This window comes from Glandiceps talaboti, chromosome 4 (assembly GCF_964340395.1).
Source record: "Glandiceps talaboti chromosome 4, keGlaTala1.1, whole genome shotgun sequence".
Lineage (NCBI taxonomy): Eukaryota > Metazoa > Hemichordata > Enteropneusta > Spengelidae > Glandiceps > Glandiceps talaboti.
The window spans coordinates 27,715,525-27,735,598 of record NC_135552.1 but is presented as its reverse complement, the minus strand read 5'-3'; the positions used below and the strand labels follow the sequence as shown (position 1 = coordinate 27,735,598).

Genomic DNA, 20,074 nt, shown 5'->3' with positions numbered 1-20,074 from the left:
ACATGAGGGGTTAAAGTTCAGCTCAAGTTCCGCGACTGTGCAACTGGTGGCGCTGTACAACTTCCCAGGCTGAACGATCGTGACTTGCCCGTTCATAAACTTTATGTTTTGAAGAAGGAAACGTATATACGTCTCCCAACATGACAGAATTCCGGGAGTCATTTTTCGTAAGTAGCACATCGTCTCTTTATACACACATACATTTATACACGTGTTTGCTTTGCGAACCTTTATGATCTTTCATTATTTTGGTCTGTGTCACGATCCTGAAAGGCTGCATGAGATAGTTGCAAGTTCATAAATGATTTACAACTGTCTAAACTACAACGAGAACCAGTAACGTTATGCATGGATTCACCATAGCGTTACTGTCATGTCGTGTGTAATGCAGAATCGTGCCGTCAAAATAATTCCTAATGAGGTCAAACGTATTGTTCTTACCGCTTACACGAAATCGTCGTAAATCGCTAGCAGTTTACTTCAGAGACCATTTGACACAATTTGAATTTTATGGACGTGTTATGACACCAATAATGTTTTAACAAATTGCATACATATTACATCGTAAACCTATAATTTTCTTTACTATCTGAGTGTGATTCGGCAAAGTTCTAATAGTTGCTGAACTTTACTTATGAAAAACGTATATATTCCATACATCAGATATTATTATGTTTCCATAGGAATTAATCATTTACTGCAAGCTATGTTGATATTTATTCGTCATTACTTCATTTGGTCGGAATGTACATTTTCTTCCTCCCCACTAAATAACCTTAGTACAGATACGAGATGTCACTTTGTAACTCATAGAGCTATCAAATGGTGGGTGATACTTCCACAGTCTGAGATTACACCTGATGTCAGGAAATAGCACAGGACAATTCTTTGTTTTAGTCAAACACATATGTGTTAGCCATTATCACCTGCATTGTTACACTTCACATTGTCAACACATATAACTGTACACAATGTATATGCATTTATATAACTGTATTTCATTGTTTACTTAGAAGGTGGAGTCTATTAATATAACACTAAAGTTTTATTGAAAATAATAGATAACTACTTGTCAATATAATGTCAGAATTTTGCTCCAAATAATCCCAAAACAATTGTTAGAATTCACACATAAATTTTAATTTTTTTGTTACAGTCTTAGTGTTATATATTTTTAATATGAGGAGTGAGCCCCAGTGATATCACTCTATTTATTTAGGGAAATGTGAGAGTCCAAAGAGCAAATATAAATGAACAGGAGTTATTAGTTTTAAACGTATTACAGTTGTTGTGTTCCCATGTATTATAATTATGAGAAGTAGTTTTATATTTACTTTTGTGGGGTGCTTTAAGATTATATAGTGACCACTGTTATCAATTGTCAGTTTATTGACATGAATCATCCTATTTATATTGTAACTGTGTTTGTTGAGTTTTTATACAAACTTGTGTATTTCTAAACGTGTTTGAAATCTAGACTGTAAGATAATAATGATAATAATAATAATAATAATAATACTTGTAAAGCGCCATATATCCTAAAAGTTCATAGGCGCTGAAACACTACAAAAGCGATAAAAACTACTAGTTGAAAACATACTAAAAGAATCTCAAAGTTCATTGACAATTTAAAATTTAAGAGATCCATCGTGACATTCTGCCCTCTCCGCCCTCCTCCGTGGGAGGGGTTGGCCGATGTGTGAGGGCGCCCATCACGGTGTACCTTAAGTTACAGACTATTTGAAACCTAGTTACAAAAAGGGGAAACTATATAAGAATTTAGTTTACACAGTGTCTGATAATTGATTGGCTTGATGAATATTTAGGAGTGAACCACTTAACATAGCCTAATATAAGGATTGTAACTGTTTATTCTTTGCCTACTTGTTGTTCATGGTGACACATGTTGAACCCCACTCTTATCCCAAACTTGACATGAAACGTAGCTCCTTAGCTTGGATACAATTAGCTCTTGATTTATACGCTCTGGGGTTTCAACAATCCATAGTGGGAGAAGATGTGTCAAAACCCCACAGCGCATAAATCCAGAGCTAGGATACAATGAGTATCTATCTCTTGTGCACTGTTTTACATTCTTGTCAAAGAATACCTTAGATATTACAATGATGTGTAACCTAGCATCTTATCGTTGACAAGTTTGACCATGGGTTTAATAATAGACAGTGGAGGGGAGACCCTCCACTGTCTATGGTTTAATCATAGAGATATGAAACTACAGTGAAACTTGTCATGTTGTTGGCTACAATGATATTAGTGTGTGAAATAGGTGAAGGACATGGAATGTAGGTACCGTTAATAACAAATGATACTCACTATAATTTATAGCTATGTGTCTGGAAAGTCGTGATCAAACTCTGATGTTGATAACATATAAGTTTCCTTGTACTAAAGTGATAGATATGTTATTTACAGGAAATAGTAGAATTGAGCAGAATATGTATGTTGTTTGTTTCTAATGAGCAAAAGTAATTAATTTTTTCTGTTCTCATGACTCAAATAATATGCTACTTGTGGAACACTGTACAATACTTCAGTTTGTTTGTTTGTTTGTTGCTGCAGAGTAACAGTTTGGTTGACAGTAATATCCTTAAAAATTCTTTCATGGTGACAATACTCACACCTGTGAGCATTAATTAAAATGTCATTAGTGATTGATTGAGTCTAGTTTACAATTATATCAAGGGATTATGACTAACTTTAACAAGACCTAAGCTGTGCACTGAGTCCCACAATGGATTCCTTTATTCATAGTGGAACTTATTACACAGATGAGGTTCTAAGGTTAGATATAGTGAGAAAACCATGCCAAAGTATAAAACAAAGTAAACTGACAAATAATGTTTCCAAATGTTTATATCTCATATGTAAGGGATTGACTTCTAGTCTTTCCTCAACAAATGAACCCATCTCTATGTTTGCTTTGGTTTACATATATCAAGTCATTGCATGTAATGTGTAGAAATTAGGGTAGACTGTCGACAGTCTAAAATTAGGGGTGAAGAGAGATCTTGAGATTTGAAGCCATGGATAGCTTAAGAAAAATATGAAATTGAATATTACAATTATCAAACACAGAACTACAAAGTACTCTTTGCATTACTAGTGTATGAACATATCTTTCTCAGTGCAACATGTGAAATGAAATGTGTGAAAATTTCCATAGAGAATTTACATACACGTCTCTTTTTAAAACCAACAAGCCAGCCAACCAACCAACCAACCAACCAACCAACCAACCAACCAACCAACCAACCAACCAACCATTTGATAATTAGTAAATCAGTATGAGCTATGTGGTCTTAATACTAATAATATGCCATTGGTGTATTTTACTTTGTAGGCTTACCATGGATATGAGGAACTGAAGCGTCACATGAAACAAGGCCATGATTTCTGTAAAGAAGTTGCCTCCATTATCCAAGAAAGGTAAGTAAAGAAATTCAGGGTAAAAATAGCTAATCTCTTTTCCATGTCAAAACCATGAACCCTGGACTCTGAAAGAGTATAAACAGATAACCATATGAGTATGAGTAATGGCAACTAGTATGATGCTACATCTACAGATAAGGTGTGTTTATAACCCTCCCTTGTACTCATTGAAGATTCGCTAAGTGTAAATGGTTCAACAAGATTTCACATTGAAGGATGCTTTCTCAATTGGACTTTCACTAATTTGATTTTCAGTCAAAGATTTAGTTTTGATTTTGCATCACCTTCTTTTTGTGATTGTAACATTTTTTTTTGGTCAGTAATGTTGATGAAGTGTCTGTTAATGCAAAAACAGTCAGGTGGTTACCATGGTTACTCCTACTTTCTCTCTAACTTGGTGCACACAAACATAATAAACATAACTATGAGCTATTTTATCCAGTGAACACAAATTGAATTCCTACAGGAACAGTAGGTTGCGTCATGTGAGAAATCAGAGCAATTAAAAAGAACCTTTTGCCATCTAGCATATATTACCATATGGTAACAATGTTGAATTGTACCTATGTAATGTATGTAGAATTAGTCCTTCAGCAAAATAACAAATATAATTGTGGACTGCACCATTATTTGTATAGAGAAAATATAACCAATACTGACGAGTTGATAACTGGTTTGCTCCAGGAAGTAGCACAATAGTAAAACAAGTAGCAATATTAAGTACAGTAGACAGATTAAATTTACAATGGTTTTTAGACTTTGGCCGTAGGGAAGATATCCTATGTCACCTGAATGACTGTGTTTTCATGACTCAATCCTGTATGTTGTAGGTTCATCACAGTCATGTGAATGTCGTTGCTTCATCACTGTCATGTGAATGTTGTAGGTTCATCACAGTCATGTGAATGTTGTTGCTTTATCACAGTCATGTGAATGTCGTTGCTTCATCACTGCCATGTGAATGTTGTAGGTTCATCACAGTCATGTGAATGTTGTTGCTTCATCACTGTCATGTGAATGTTGTAGGTTCATCACAGTCATGTGAATGTCGTTGCTTCATCACGGTCATGTGAATGTCATTGCTTCATCACAGTCATGTGAATGTCATTGCTTCATCACAGTCATGTGAATGTTGTTGCTTTGCAGGTCTCCATATTGCATAATTGCACAAACCTGCCACATTTTTTCACCCCATGTCATGTCATGTAAATATCACACATACCAACAAATCAGTGATACATAAACAATATCTGTAGTTTTCTAGTGTCCTTAAAATGAATTAAATGCCTTATTAAAACATATCATATCCTTGACTCTCGACCTTTTGTTCTACTGAACCTCATCCCCGTATCCTTGACCTTTGACCTTTTATCTTGTCTGAATATCATCCCATATATTATTGACCTTTGTCCTGAACTCTTCATGTCTTTTGTGAACAGTCTGTCAGCATCAGTTGGTAAAAGCCAGGAATAGATATGTCTTCATGTCTCTGAATATTGTAACAGTTGTGTCGTGACACATAGCTCCCACCTGACTTGTTTGAAGTCATTGACCTTTGACCAGATAGTGCAAGTATGATATGGAGCATTCTGTAATGAATTGTACATTCAAGCAAGTAAAAGTCTGATGTGTGTGTTACATGTTGTCTTTGGCATTGTGAAGTCTTTTGTAACTCTGCTGTCATGCTTGATCATACTGATGGCCAGTTTGCCCACAGACTTGGCTATCAGTATGTAAAGCCATGGAGAACCAAGTCTGGGCTAATGGAAGGTCTAAATTTATAGATATCTGCAGTGAAAGTTTAATGTGTTGAAGGAAGGATACAATTGAGTAAATTGACTGACACAGGTTATTACACACAAGCAGTTCAAAGTTTTGTAGCATTCAGCTTTCGATCTGTTTTGGTCGACGATCCTTATCAGAATGACAAATTTCATAGTTATGTGTAAATTGTTGTACATCAAATAAGAAATGACTACAAATCAGTGTTTGTGTTTCTGAATTTAATACTTCTCAAGTATTCAACACAGCAATGAACTAGATTACATGTATATAACCTCATCATGGATAAAAATCACACAGGCAAGCGGGATATAATTTTTTCCAATTCATTGGTAATTTATTTTTATATTGGAAATTGCATCATAACCCTTATCCCGACTCCCTAGCTCGGTCAAGTAAACTCAAAGTGTCAAGAATCATTAATATAAGTTATCAATTTGTGACAAGATAATCTTGATGAGTCCCAAGCTTGGTCAACCAAACTCAAAGTGTCAAGAATCATTAAGTTATCAATTTGTGTTGATGACTCCTGGCTTGGTCATCCAAACTAAAACAGTTATAAAGTTGTCAATTTTGTAAAATTAGCCCATGATATATTATTTATACTTCTTCCTGATAAGGTGTTCAGTATTTGAATTGTTTGCTATGATAAAGCTTTATCTCTCTCACTATCATATCACACTTTACACTGACATATTGGTGTCATGTACTAAGAAAGGTAGACTCTCTCACAGTGCTCGGAGCATGGCATCACTAAAAGGGCTGTTTTGTATGTACGATATCTACGCAGTACTGTGGGCCCTCATTGACTACATGGGGCTTATCATGTGTTGATGTGTTTCTGGGGGGTCGCAATAACACAGAGTTGCAGTAACATGTCAACAAATGATTAGCCCTATGTAGTTGATGAGGGCCCACAGTACAAGGATATTCTAGTACAATTATTCGGCAGATGTTGGTACATACAAAACAGCTAATAGCGATGCTCCCAAGGGCTGGTGAGAGAGTCTATAATATAAGGCAACTACTGTGTAAGGATTTCATGTCATGTGGGTCCATCTACTTATTCGATAAAAACAACTACTGTGTGAAGACTTAGTAACATGAAAGTTATGAGGAAACTTTACTAAATGTTGACAATTGTATTAAGTTAATGTTTAAAATAGTTGTGACAGGATATAGACTAGAAGTGTGCATATACTGATTGTCAAGGTTGTGCAGGAAATTATGTGTAATTCTATATAAAGGCTGTTCTTCTGAAGTTTTTATAATTACTTCAGTGTTCTGTGGAAAATGTTTACATGTAAACGTTAGCAAATTGTTCGAGATAATACTGGCTTTGTCAGTCAGAAAAAAATGACTTAATGAAAAGTCACAAATGTGTTGGAAATGAATACTAAATTTTGGATTTGTTCTGAAATTAAAACCAAAAAATTTGGACTCTGATATAAAGTAGAACTTTTTGAAACCAGAGCCCCTTGAACGTCTACTCTTGAAATAAAATAGTTTTATTATACCAGTGATGTCATTATCAGTCTATTATGATTATAATCAGTGTCACTGTAGAATTATATCAAGTTAAAGTAGATTGAGTTTACCATTTTTTTTTTATTTTTTTTTTGGGGGGGGGGGATTATAATTATTTTCAGCCTATTATGATTATAATCAGTGTCACTGTAAAATACCAAGTTAAGTAGGTAACATATCAATCTGATTAAAATCCGACGTAGATGTCAGCTAATCGGTCATTGCTATTTCACCTTCGTTATTTTGCCTGAATTGACCTTCTTGGTACATGTTTACATTTTTTAGTCCGATCGCCTCCTGAGGCGATCAGGCTAAAAAATGTTAACATGTACAAAAAATGTAGTTACCAAGAATGTCAATTATGGCAAAATAACGAAGGTAAAATAGCAATGAACGATTAGCCGACATCTACATCGGATTTTAATCAGATTGGTAACATATCTACCCGAGTTTTATACCAGACTTTTTGGGGGGATTTCCCCACCAAAGTTAATCTCAAACATAACTCTGGGACAGTGTCAAATTTTACCTGGCTTTCCCCTCTTTTGTTTTTAACATACTGTATTTTTTTCAAAAAGCTATTCAGTTTTAGATAAGAGAATGTACAATCAAATAGAAGCAGTCATTACAATCAGAATGACCTAGGTCATGACCCATGACCCCAGCTGATAGATTGTTAGACTGACCTAGTACTTTGGGAAATGTCCAAATGTTACCAGATTTCCCTGACATTGTTAGCATTATTGTACAACCATGTGATTAAGGTTGAAAGGTCTATAACAAAGGAGCAGTCTTTTATACGATCATGAAGAACCATACCCCGGTACTATAGATTGTTCCAAATGTATTGTTAGATTTACCTGCCGAGGGTGCCAAATCTCTTGTAGACACAGTATCTGTCTATATCTCCTTCCTACACAAATAGAAATGTGTGATAACACCACTGTACAAATGAATTTAAACTTTGAACTGGATCAAAATACTTGGCAATAAATTGTGGCTTCTGTATCACCTACCCTACATAGACAATTCTTTATATTGTATTGATAGTACATGGAATCACCATTACAGTATAGTCAGTGTGCTTAGTAGAGTGAATATGTACATAATGACAAGAGTAAGACAGAATTACTGTGTTAAACAATGCAAACTAGATCAGATATATTGCTACCATCCTTGTACATGTCTATCAGTTAATGTATAGGAATGTATATGTCATATTTAAAGTGGCCATGTGGATGAGGATTGAGTATTTATGTGAATTTTATTATGGCTTCCTACTTGAAAAATCAATGTGAAACAACACAGACCAAGTCAGTGTTTGTAACTCAACTTCACTGCAAAACACTAAAAAATGTGTAAAAAGGTTTGTTATTGTACATATAAAACAACAAACATTTTACACATTTTATTAATCTTTTGCAGTTTATTGAGTTACAAACAAGGACTTGGCATATGTTTTTTCACATTGATTTTCCAAAATAAATATCTAATCCTCATCCATATGGCCACTTTAAATAGAAACTAAAAACAATTGTCAGTTTGATAAACTATTTTGTTCTTTGTAAAGATGCTTATTTTAATATTAGAGTTCAGGTCTTCAGATACAGAGATAATTCTCATTTATAGTTTGCATGATGTCATAGCTATTTATAATACTATAGTTCAGATAAAAATATCACAAAAAGGAAGTGTATATAAATGTACACATTACAGTCGTCTCAATGTAATGACAGGTGTTAAAATCTGATTAAAACTGATGACTAGACTCATTTCATGTATTGTCATTTGTCATTTGTTTTGTAGCTTGTATAGTCAGTTAAGTCTTGTAATCAAAGTGCAACTGTCCCAGCACTTGTCAAATCATTTATTACCATGTCATACCACTATTTTTATCTTTACAGAGCTGATATGGAACTTGCATTTGGCAAAAGTCTAGCCAAATTATCACAAAGAGCTACCAAACAAACAAATTTTTGTCTTGGGTAAGTATCCTAAACTATTGAAATGTTTAATCAATCAATTGATCAAATCAATCAACAATCAATCAATTGATCAAATCAATCAACAATCAATCAGTCAGTCAGTCAGTCAGTCAGTCAGTCAGTCAGTCAGTCAGTCAGTCAGTCAGTCAGTCAGTCAGTATTTTCTCCTAATACTAATAGAAATATGCACAGCATATCATGGGAAATGTAATGAAATTCAGGTATATTTATAGTGTTATTTAATCACAGAAATAGTGGATTCATAGAATCAGAATTTTATTAGATTAAAAAAAAAAAAATCAAATTTCTGTTGATTTCTACACTCCTGCAGATCTTTGTGTTCAGCGTGGACCTCAGTTGCATCACATTTTGACACTGAAGCTCAACTCCACAGGTCAGTTCTGAGATTTCTTTTGTTTTTATTATTATCGCATCATGACTGGGGATATGGGGGGGGGGGGGGGGGGTCATCTATTTATCACATTCAGTCAAATTTTATCTCACATTTTTCTACCCATGTACCATTTATTGTCATTTTTCATTCAAAATTTATTCCTAATAATACTATCAGAGTACATTATTAATATGTAAATATTTGTTGTGCAAAAACTATCTTTAGCAGAAGTCCATGTTATTTAAGTTTCAATCCATTAGATAAGCTAAAGTATAACAATACTCTACTGTATAATAAATTCTCTTAATTTGTTCAAAGCAAACAGGATTGTTTGAAGAGTGTAACCTTTAAAAAAAAAAAATTATTATATCATGTCAATACAATAATAACATAATGTTATGTATCATAAAAAAAAACAGGAAATGAGAAAAGTAGAATTGATAAGCAATGAGTATAAATCAAAAACATTGTTACACAATATATAACGTTTCCATTTCACCAAACGAGTTAAATTTTTTGCTTTGACTTTACATGACATTGATAGTAAATGTGACATTATCTGAGATAAAGACTTGCATACATATACCGGTAATAGCTAAATAATGTCCTCCTCAGACATATTATGTTGAACATTTGCAATGATGTAGTTTTTTTAACCATATAATCTACCTATGCTACCCTACACACAGTACTCTTGGACAGTCACTGAAGGACGAAATTTACAAACAAATGAAAGTTGCTAATGAAGAACAAAATAAATCCAAGAAAGAAGTAAGTATATATTAAATCTCTTCAGAATTTAGTTTCGCCAATTTTGTTACTAAATGTCTCTAAATTAGTATAACTTGTTAGTCCCCGCGGACGAAGTCCGGAACGGGGACTTATGGATTGGGTTCCGTCTGTCCGTCCGTGCGTCCGTGCGTCCGTGTGTCCGTCCGTCCGTCCGTCCGCAGCCGTTTCTTGGAGATGCCTGTACCGATTTTTTTCAAACTTGGTACAGGGGCAACATGCTATGGCATACATATGCACGTCAATTTGTTTTATGATACGATCCAATATGGCCGCCTAGCAGCCATTTTGTTTGCGAATTTTCCCTGTCTAAAGCCATAACTCAGACATGCTCACACAGATCTCATTCAGAGTTGGTATTAGGACAGTGTTCTATGGCATATATGTGCATATTCATTGTTGTCATGATACGATCCAATATGGCCACCTGGCAGCCATTTTGTTTGTGAATTTTCATGTCCAAAGCCATAACTTAGACATGCTTGAACAGATCTCATTCAAAGTTAGTATTAGGACAGTGTTCTATGACATACATGTTCATATCCATTTTCATTGTGATACGATCCAATATGGCTGCCTGGCAGCCATTTTGTTTGCAAATTTCCCATGTCCAAAGCCATAACTCAGACATGCTTAAACAGATCTCATTCAAAGTTGGTATTAAGACAGTGTTCTATGACATACATGTGCATATCCATTTTCATTGTGATACGATCCAATATGGCTGCCTGGCAGCCATTTTGTTTGCAAATTTTCCATGTCCAAAGCCATAACTCAGACATGCTTGAACAGATCTCATTCGAAGTTGGTATTAGGACAGTGTTCTATGACATACATGTGCATATCCATTTTCATCATGATACGATCCAATATGGCTGCCTGGCAGCCATTTTGTTTGTGAATTTTCCATGTCCAAAGCCAACTCAGACATGCTTGAACAGATCTCATTCAGAGTTGGTATTAGGACAGTGTTCTATGACATACATTTGCATATCCATTTTCATATTGATATGATCCCCCATACCCGACCAATCCTTTATTGTTGTAGGCATGTTCCATGTCCGACAAGCAGACACAACATATCTAAGTCTGTTTGATTTAGGTTCACAAGTGTTGTTGCGTGATCAGAGTAGTGCTAATTCCTTAAAACCCAATCATAGCGGGGACTATGTCATTCTCAATGGCTTGTTATCATTTATAGTTTGTCTGTAATGAAGCAAACAACCTAGGAAGGAGATTTATTGTCTGTTTTGCAGATACATGTAGATGTGATAGTATACCATACACTTGATCTGATGCTGCATGTGTTTGTGTGTAGAGTTTTGGGTCATGGTGGTTGAATGGTTAGAGTTGAAGGCTTGGTTTATAATCTGCTTGTTGCCTGTTCACCTCACCACTGCCATTTCTTTCTGAACGGTTACTTTCTTTGGGCAAGATTTGAACCACCACAGTGTGCCAGTCAACGCAGTCGTATAGTTGGGGACTTAGTAGGATAGATGTCCTCCCATCGTGAGATTTGAGAGAGTTATGCATGGCCATTGTGAGATTTGAGTTATGCATGGCCATCGTGAGATTTGAGGGAGTTATGCATGGCCATCGTGAGATTTGAGGGAGTTATGCATGGCCATTGTGAGATTTGAGGGAGTTATGCATGGCCATTGTGAGATTTGAGTTATGCATGGCCATCGTGAGATTTGAGGGAGTTATGCATGGCCATCGTGAGATTTGAGAGAGTTATGCATGGCCATTGTGAGATTTGAGTTATGCATGGCCATCGTGAGATTTGAGGGAGTTATGCATGGCCATCGTGAGATTTGAGGGAGTTATGCATGGCCATTGTGCCAATATAGGTCAGTGTAAGGGGTAATGATGGTTCAGTGATATGACTATGTAGGAAGGTACTTTATTAAGTTTTACAATTGACGTGCAATATTTTAATTTTATTTTCTGTTCTACTTCAGATTGAATCCTGTGTAGAAAAGTCTGGCAAAATTTTACATGAAAAGAAACAAGAACACATGAAGGTAAGTATGTATCTTGTGTATACAATGAACCCGCTCTGAATTTCTGTAAGTTGACCAGTTATGTTATGCTGTAATCTTTACCATTGGATAAACTTGGGTCAAATTGATCAAATACAAATAATAAGGCTTGAGTATCAGCCAATAGAATTCTGACAAAGTATGTAGATTTCATTGAACACATCAAGTACATCTAGTTAGCATCAAGTAAGTTTGTTGATATACTGTTGTTCAAAATATCTTGTAATATCTTGACTAGTCTGCAAGAGATGTCATATTGGGGAACCTGTATCCATTAGCCTTGCACGCTAACAAAGATGGCCAATAAGGGTGGAATGACACAACATACCTTACAGTCTACAGACTCTTTTTGTCTGTCCTTTCCCATCATTTTAGTATGTTTAAAACCAAGAATTGAGATAATACACATTGGAAATGTGTACTGAAAATGTTTTAATGAAACTGTTTTGACTTATTATGTCATGTTTTTAGGCTAAGAAGAATAGTCACAGTAAGGTTAAGGAAGCTGAGTTGTTGAATGACCAAGTAGAAAAATATCAATCAGGAGGCAAGAAGACACTTTCTGATAAAGACATGGCTAAAGTAAGATATCAATATCTATTTCACATCACCTAGGAACTATTTTAGTCACAATCATCATGTTGTACATGAGTGTATGCAAATACATGTCTGTTGTCATGGAAACATAGGTCAAGAGGTCAGATTTTGAGGAAGACTAATGGCTATTTGAATTTTGTAGATAGTTATTTATATTCAGGGTATGCGTTGAAGGCATAGTAGCTGCAACTATTTTTTAGTTCTGTATTCTTGTGAAAAATGTAGAAAAAAACACTTTTTATTGTAAACCTTTCACTCTTAAATTGTTCTTTCACCTGCCTATAGTTCTTATCTTGTGGTGGTAGATTAATGCTGACAAATATTTGCATTTTGTAGTCTTGTAATGATATTAGATTTTGGATTTCAGGTCTGTACCAAAAATGTTTTATTTCTAGTAGTAGTATGACAATTTGATTATATTGAATAATAGCAGGTTAAAACAGCAAAGTAGTTTTCAAATCATTGTGGACAGTGTATTCATGAAATCATCTGTATATTGGAAGGTTTTTTTTTCACACACAAATAAATTGGTTTCTGAAATGTTTAAGCACACATTTCAATCCAAAAATACCCTATATAGTATAAGGGCACAAGATCAACTTGATGTTCTCAGAAATCAATTAATTGTAGGTGATATAAAATCATGAAATTTCTCTCCACTGAACCCATAATTTATGATAATGTCCATTTCCTGGAGTGGTGTTCCCCGTTAATATGTCTCAAAATGTTCAATATTTTGTTTACAGTTACAAACTAAATCTCAGAAGGCAGAAGAAGTATCCTCCAAGGCTAGTCAAGAGTACATGGATATAACAGTGTCTGCTGAACGGGCAAGACACGACTTTGAGAAGAACATGAGACAGTACGCCACACAGATGCAATCTCTGGAAGAAACAAAACTAAAGAGCTTACAAGAAATGTTGAATAAATACAATTCACTTATGGCACACATCGGACCAAAACTAACAGAAGTGAGTGAGAATTTGAGAAAAGGGGATTATTGAGGAGTTCAGAAGGATGTTATCATCTGTAGAAAAACTTTAAATGACACATTATTAGACATTCACTTGTCATTTTAAATATTACATCATTGAATTTATATTTATATACATTGATAGCTGAATGAATGACTGAGGAGGGGAAACATGTCATAGAAAACACTTTTCTAAATGTGTGGTCAAAATATTGGTGGGAATCTCAACTAAAGGGCTTGTACTGCATGGACTAGTTTTCCCATATCAAACAAAAACAGTATATAATTTATTATAAAAGTATTGAAACCAAGTTGAACTTTGTTTTGGGACTTACTTAAAAAAGTGAGATACATGCAATGTTGCAACTGTATCGATATAGAAGACAATATTGTACAAAATGGGCTTTCAAATTATAGTGAACTTATCACATTTGCTAATCAAATATGTAAAACATTGCATATCAGGCATGTACAAGTATGGGTACAGCAATATCAAGGATGGATGTACCATCAGATATCCGGGCTGTGACGGCAGAGAAGGGAACAGGGTCAGTGGTATCCGGACAGATGTTGATGGACTGCTATGAAGAAGACTTGAACAATAGCATGAAGCCAAACAGGAGGCGTGCATCTATACAAACTAAAATCTGTCTGCTTGGACAAATGATAGATAAAGAAGTCAAGGGCAAAGAAGGTAGAGTATAGTAAATGAGTACTTACTTTTGAAAGACATATTTTTACAGAGATTACGAGAGTGATAAACAGTATACTTACTTTTCAGTGAAAGATGTTTTTCTTTTCAGCTACTACCAGAGTGTTAGACAGTGTTGAACTTGAAATTAAGAATTTCTTGATTCATCATTGTTACCTGTTCTTGAGTTTCAATAAAATCACTGTCAATTGTGGTCTTTATTGTTGTAATTTGAATGATTATTGTTGTGTCTCGACTGTCATAGGTTTACAACGTCTTACCGGTGTCTACTCCGATAATCCACAGTATACCAGTAATGTTGGTATGGATGATACCATTCTACAAATACGCCAAGTGAGTGGTTCAGTTCTAAATATATCTTTTTCAAAATGTTTTGTAACATTTAGTAGTGAATTTCTACTCGCAGAGTCGACAACTTTCTTGGAAGCAAGTCCCAAATGTTCACTGACATCTCATCAGCATCATCAGGGTGTATAACTTGCTTCCAAGAAATGTTTGACTGTGAGTAGAAACTCATTACTAAGTATGAACCCAGTGTCTATGAACATTCACCTCACTGGTTTCCTGTAACCCCCTAAACATTCACCTCACTGGTTTCCTGTAACCCCCTAAACATTCACCTCACTGGTCTCCAATAACCCCCTAAACATTCACCTCACTGGTCTACTACAACCTCTAAACATTGTATGTGTCTTGTTTCTCCCCAGGCTGATGCAATGGTAGAGACACTATCAGCCTGTCAATATAAACTACAATGTACTATAGCTGTAATGGAAAGGAAAGCCAAACCAGAACATAAACTTAGCATGTATATTACAAGTCAAAAAGATAAATCTGTAAGTAACGTCAGTCAATCAATCATTGCTAATAGTGTTATCTCTATAGCTGAATGTATAGTAAGAAAATGGTCTCCAATAGCAAACTGGTGCAACTAACATAAAATATTGAACTTAATAGTTTTTTCTAGCGTGAGAAGTTTCAATTTTTATGTCATGTCAGGTGATTCCAGTTTATTTATGAAAAATATTGGTTATTGATTGACTACAGAATCCACAATACAGCTAGCTGAACTCAACTATGTCATTATACAATGTCAACTACTTTAGATTTAATTAATCCATTGTGGAGTATTAGAAAGACACTCATACCAATCAATGCACAAATTTGTAGTCAGTTGCTGAAGAGTATATATAGAAAACGTTATGGTGCAAATCGAGGGATCTGACTGGTCTAGACATCAAACTAACTGTTCTAAAACTAAAACAGTGATATATGTACAGTTGGCACGCATCCAAGTTGTGATGTTTACCAATACTACTTGTATAGTTAACTTTGTCGTCTGCTGAGTCTGTTTTCGCTTTTTTCCAGATATAATATAGATATAGATACTGGTATGATATGATAGCGATAAACCACCCCTGAGGCTGGTATACCAGTTGGTTTTGAATTCAGTGAACTCAATATATGTATGAATGATAGCAAGTTAATTTATTTCGTTCACTGGTCAAAACCTCTTGTTAAACCATCCCCAGGGTTGGTTTATTGCTTAAATATTGTCTGATGAATTACAACACTACAGTTAGTAGAACAACAGACAAAACAAATATCATTGAAACAAAATTTTATCCAGACAGTTAGTTCTTTGATAAAGTTCTTTAAATTTTGACCGCCAAGCTCTTCAGTGAAAGACCTGTCATATATTCACATTGTACTTGGTGTTTACTCTCATCACCCTATAAACCTCTACATCAATTCATCTTACCTGACAGGGTCTTCAGCAGAGTGTACTAAATATCCCAATCACCGGTGGAGGGGGAGGAGCTGTTGGAGGGGCACAAGGTGGTGGTGATATGTCCAGACCCCCAGCTGATGGAGCGTACTATGGTAATAATCCAAATGGAATAGGTACTCGTAGCTTAGAATTACTAATAGTCTTTGTTAAGACATGTATAACACTAACAAGGTTTGTCTTAGGTACTCATAACTTACAATACTAATAGTTCCAAGATGTATCGTGCATCTCCCCATGTTATATCATGTATTGTGAAAGTGTGAGGGGGTGGGGGAGTAGGAGATTGGGGTGGGTTACACTCGCTACTCAGGGGATGTTGTCACCTGACTTTACCCTAGGTTTACTGTCATTTATGGAGTTTGGTCTCTTTTAAAAAATCACTCAAATTAAAGAGGTAAACATGTCTTTCCATCATTTCACAATGAAAAATATTATTTCAAATGTAATGAGGACAAAACAAGCCTAAAGTTAACAACATAATTGATGTTGTCTTGCACTATACATCTCTTGGAAGTGGAAAATCAACTATAGAACACTGTTATAGACGTCAAGTATGAAGAAATCAATCAACTAACATTAGCATTATGGTACAATACTTGAAACTGTACATGTGAAAACAAGACATAATTTGTAATTATAATGATTGTGTTTCCATGACGATAGTGCCTAGCAATTCACTTTGAGTTACTAATTATTTTGTTTTGTGTGTTGCTTTCACTATGTAATTCATTTACAGTAATACCGGTACATACGTACTTGTACCATGAACAAGGATTCTAATTGTTTACTACGCCACCTAGTGGTAAAGCCAGCAAACTGATAGTTTGACAAAGTCTGTCGACATGAACAGGGGAAACGTTACTCATAAGTAAAAAGAACCCATGTTAGTGATACAAGAATGTAGTATTACTGTTTTACCAACCTGATTAATGTGTTTACATGTAAAGATAATTCATGTACATTTCTATCTTATGTCAGATGATGACTTTGACCCTGACTTTCCTAGTGAAGTTGTATGTCGATGTAAAGCTTTGTATGACTTTGTACCGACTCAGAAGGATGAACTCATGATAAATACAGGTGTGTATAATATGATGAACTCATGATAAACACAGGTGTGTATAATATGAACTCATGATAAATACAGGTGTGTATAATATGAACTCATGATAAATACAGGTGTGTATAATATGATGTACTCATGATAAATACAGGTGTGTATAATATGATGAACTCATGATAAATACAGGTGTGTATAATATGATGAACTCATGATAAATACAGGTGTGTATAATATGAACTCATGATAAATACAGGTGTGTATAATATGATGAACTCATGATAAATACAGGTGTGTATAATATGATGAACTCATGATAAATGCAGGTGTGTATAATATGATGTACTCATGATAAATACAGGTGTGTATAATATGATGAACTCATGATAAATACAGGTGTGTATGATATGAACTCATGATAGATACAGGTGTGTATAATATGAACTCATGATAAATACAGGTGTGTATAATATGATGAACTCATGATAAATACAGGTGTGTATAATATGATGAACTCATGATAAATACAAGTGTGTATAATATGATGAACTCATGATAAATACAGGTGTGTATAATATGAACTCATGATAAATACAGGTGTGTATAATATGATGAACTCATGATAAATACAAGTGTGTATAATATGATGAACTCATGATAAATACAGGTGTGTATAATATGAACTCATGATAAATACAGGTGTGTATAATATGATGAACTCATGATAAATACAAGTGTGTATAATATGATGAACTCATGATAAATACAAGTGTGTATAATATGAACTCATGATAAATACAGGTGTGTATAATATGATGAACTCATAAGTACAGGTGTGTATAATATGATGAACTCATGATAAATACAGGTGTGTATGATATGAACTCATGATAAATACAGGTGTGTATAATATGAACTCATGATAAATACAGGTGTGTATAATATGAACTCATGATAAATACAGGTGTGTATAATATGAACTCATGATAGATGCAGGTGTGTATAATATGATGAACTCATGATAAATACAGGTGTGTATAATATGATGAACTCATATAAATACAGGTGTGTATAATATGAACTCATGATAGATGCAGGTGTGTATAATATGATGAACTCATGATAAATACAAGTGTGTATAATATGATGTATAAGTGTACTCTGTAGAATCCTTGGTCATAATCATAGTAAACGGGAAACTCAATGGAAACAAGTACAACGCTAAGAACTAATCTTATTACTGGAGAATAAAATGGCCAACACATAAACAGACTGGCTTTACTCACGTTGTTTGTGGTTTTATGGTTTTAGTAATACAGTGCAGTAAACATTAAAACCAGAAGTACAAGTATACTAAGTGTGGCATAAATGTGATACAATATCCTATTCATTGGTTTTGTTACATAATTTTAGAAAAAAGTGTGATTACAGAATACTACTTTTCATATTTGTATACAGTAATATTTGTAGTATTGCAATTACACTTATAAATTTGCATTTGCACAAAACACAGCTACTAAATACATTTTGAGAGAGAGCATAACGATTTTCAGCCAAATATCTATAATGATGTCAAATATTACATGACTGATATCCACAATATATTTCTTATTTCCAGGTGATATTATCAACGTACATGAAAAGCAAGGTGATGGTTGGTGGTTGGGAGAAGTGCGCGGAAATACTGGAATATTCCCAGAATCCTACGTACAGGAAATGAAATAATTATCAACATATCCAGACAGTGATTGTAAGATAACACCTGTAGAATAAAAACGTAGATAATATTCAGTATTTCAACTTAAATTAGACTGACACATTCATTTGTTATGGACACTTAATCCTGTTGTGTCGTTTACAACAATTACAAGTGAATGAGTGAGTGGTAAGAAATGATAAGGAGTGTCTGCAATGATAAATACACTATTTTATTGGCAATCTTGTCAAATAAAACAGTTTCTAGAGTTAGTATAATATGAGTTTGTTGGTCAAAATATCGTTTATGTTCTAAATATGCTGTTTTTTGTCATAAATAGATAGAAACATTGAAAGTGAATGACCTGTATAAAAAGCAGAAGTGATATTTATTGATACAATTGTAATACTAGTGTTAATATTTACAAGGTTTCAAGTTTGTTTAGATTGTGAAAATTCAACAAAACTACTGTTTGTGCCTTACTATTGATTGTGGCTTTCTAATTCTGTGCCTACAGTCTACACCAGTTGTGTTGTAAAGGTTAAAGGTTATAAGTCATCAAGGTGCATGACCCCTAGGTCAAAGGTGAATTATTTGAATATAGATGTACTGCACATCCTTTTCATTGGATTTTATTGAGTATTCACTGGAAACCTGTGTTCACAGTTAAAATATAGGAGTTGTTACTGAAGTCAAAGGTTAAATGTTTGAATAGTCCAACAAAACGTATTTCATTTACATAATATATATATGATTATTGCATTACTTTTCAATCTTCGTACTTCCACAACACACTTTATCTACACAAAGTGTTGCTAGTACTATATTGCCACTAGAGGGCAGTATTTATATAAAAGTCACATCGACTTGGCCACTGATTCCAATGTGTGTCATTTAGTCAGTTAGGGTGATTCTAGGTTACAGCTGTTTTGGATAAAGACATCCAGTAACCATTTGATGTTATGTGTTACTCAAAAAGTCACAAATATTGTTTCATTTCAAGTCAAAATATACCGGTATAATACAGAAATGCAAGTGCCTTCGCTTCTTAGTTACATCGTCCAATTTATATAGACATGTTGTCTCATTGATACTAATTTTTTCTCTGCAGATTTTTGTCCACCAAGTACTTATAAATATCGGCTAAAACTGACATGCACTGATTATTGCTATTTTCCAGACAGTTTATTTATTCCACATTAACCTAGTGATGATAGAAGGTATGCTTTATATGAAGCTCAAGACATTAGTGGGCAAATGTGCAAAGAGCATACA

General features: G+C 34.4%; 1 protein-coding gene across 1 annotated transcript; it reads left to right on the top strand.

The window, feature by feature from the left end:
- The first annotated feature begins 32 nt into the window (after positions 1–32).
- On the top strand, positions 33–19,730 carry LOC144434507 (nostrin-like). Its single transcript, XM_078122967.1, has 14 exons — positions 33–167; positions 3,362–3,447; positions 8,664–8,744; positions 9,076–9,138; positions 9,828–9,909; positions 11,889–11,951; positions 12,441–12,551; positions 13,313–13,537; positions 14,005–14,233; positions 14,496–14,584; positions 14,959–15,087; positions 16,021–16,135; positions 17,022–17,123; positions 18,722–19,730. Exons 1-14 carry the CDS (start codon positions 141–143, stop codon positions 18,826–18,828), a joined length of 1,509 nt encoding a protein of 502 aa, XP_077979093.1. The 5' UTR covers positions 33–140; the 3' UTR covers positions 18,829–19,730.
- The last annotated feature ends 344 nt before the right edge of the window (positions 19,731–20,074 follow it).

Bases quoted from the DNA above. Each gene is read 5' to 3' on its own strand.
- LOC144434507 (XM_078122967.1), top strand. From the start codon at position 141: ATGACAGAATTCCGGGAGTCATTTTTC. The intron at 16,136-17,021 runs GTAATAATCCAA...ATCTTATGTCAG, and splicing joins AGCTGATGGAGCGTACTATG to ATGATGACTTTGACCCTGAC. The intron at 17,124-18,721 runs GTGTGTATAATA...TCTTATTTCCAG, and splicing joins TGAACTCATGATAAATACAG to GTGATATTATCAACGTACAT.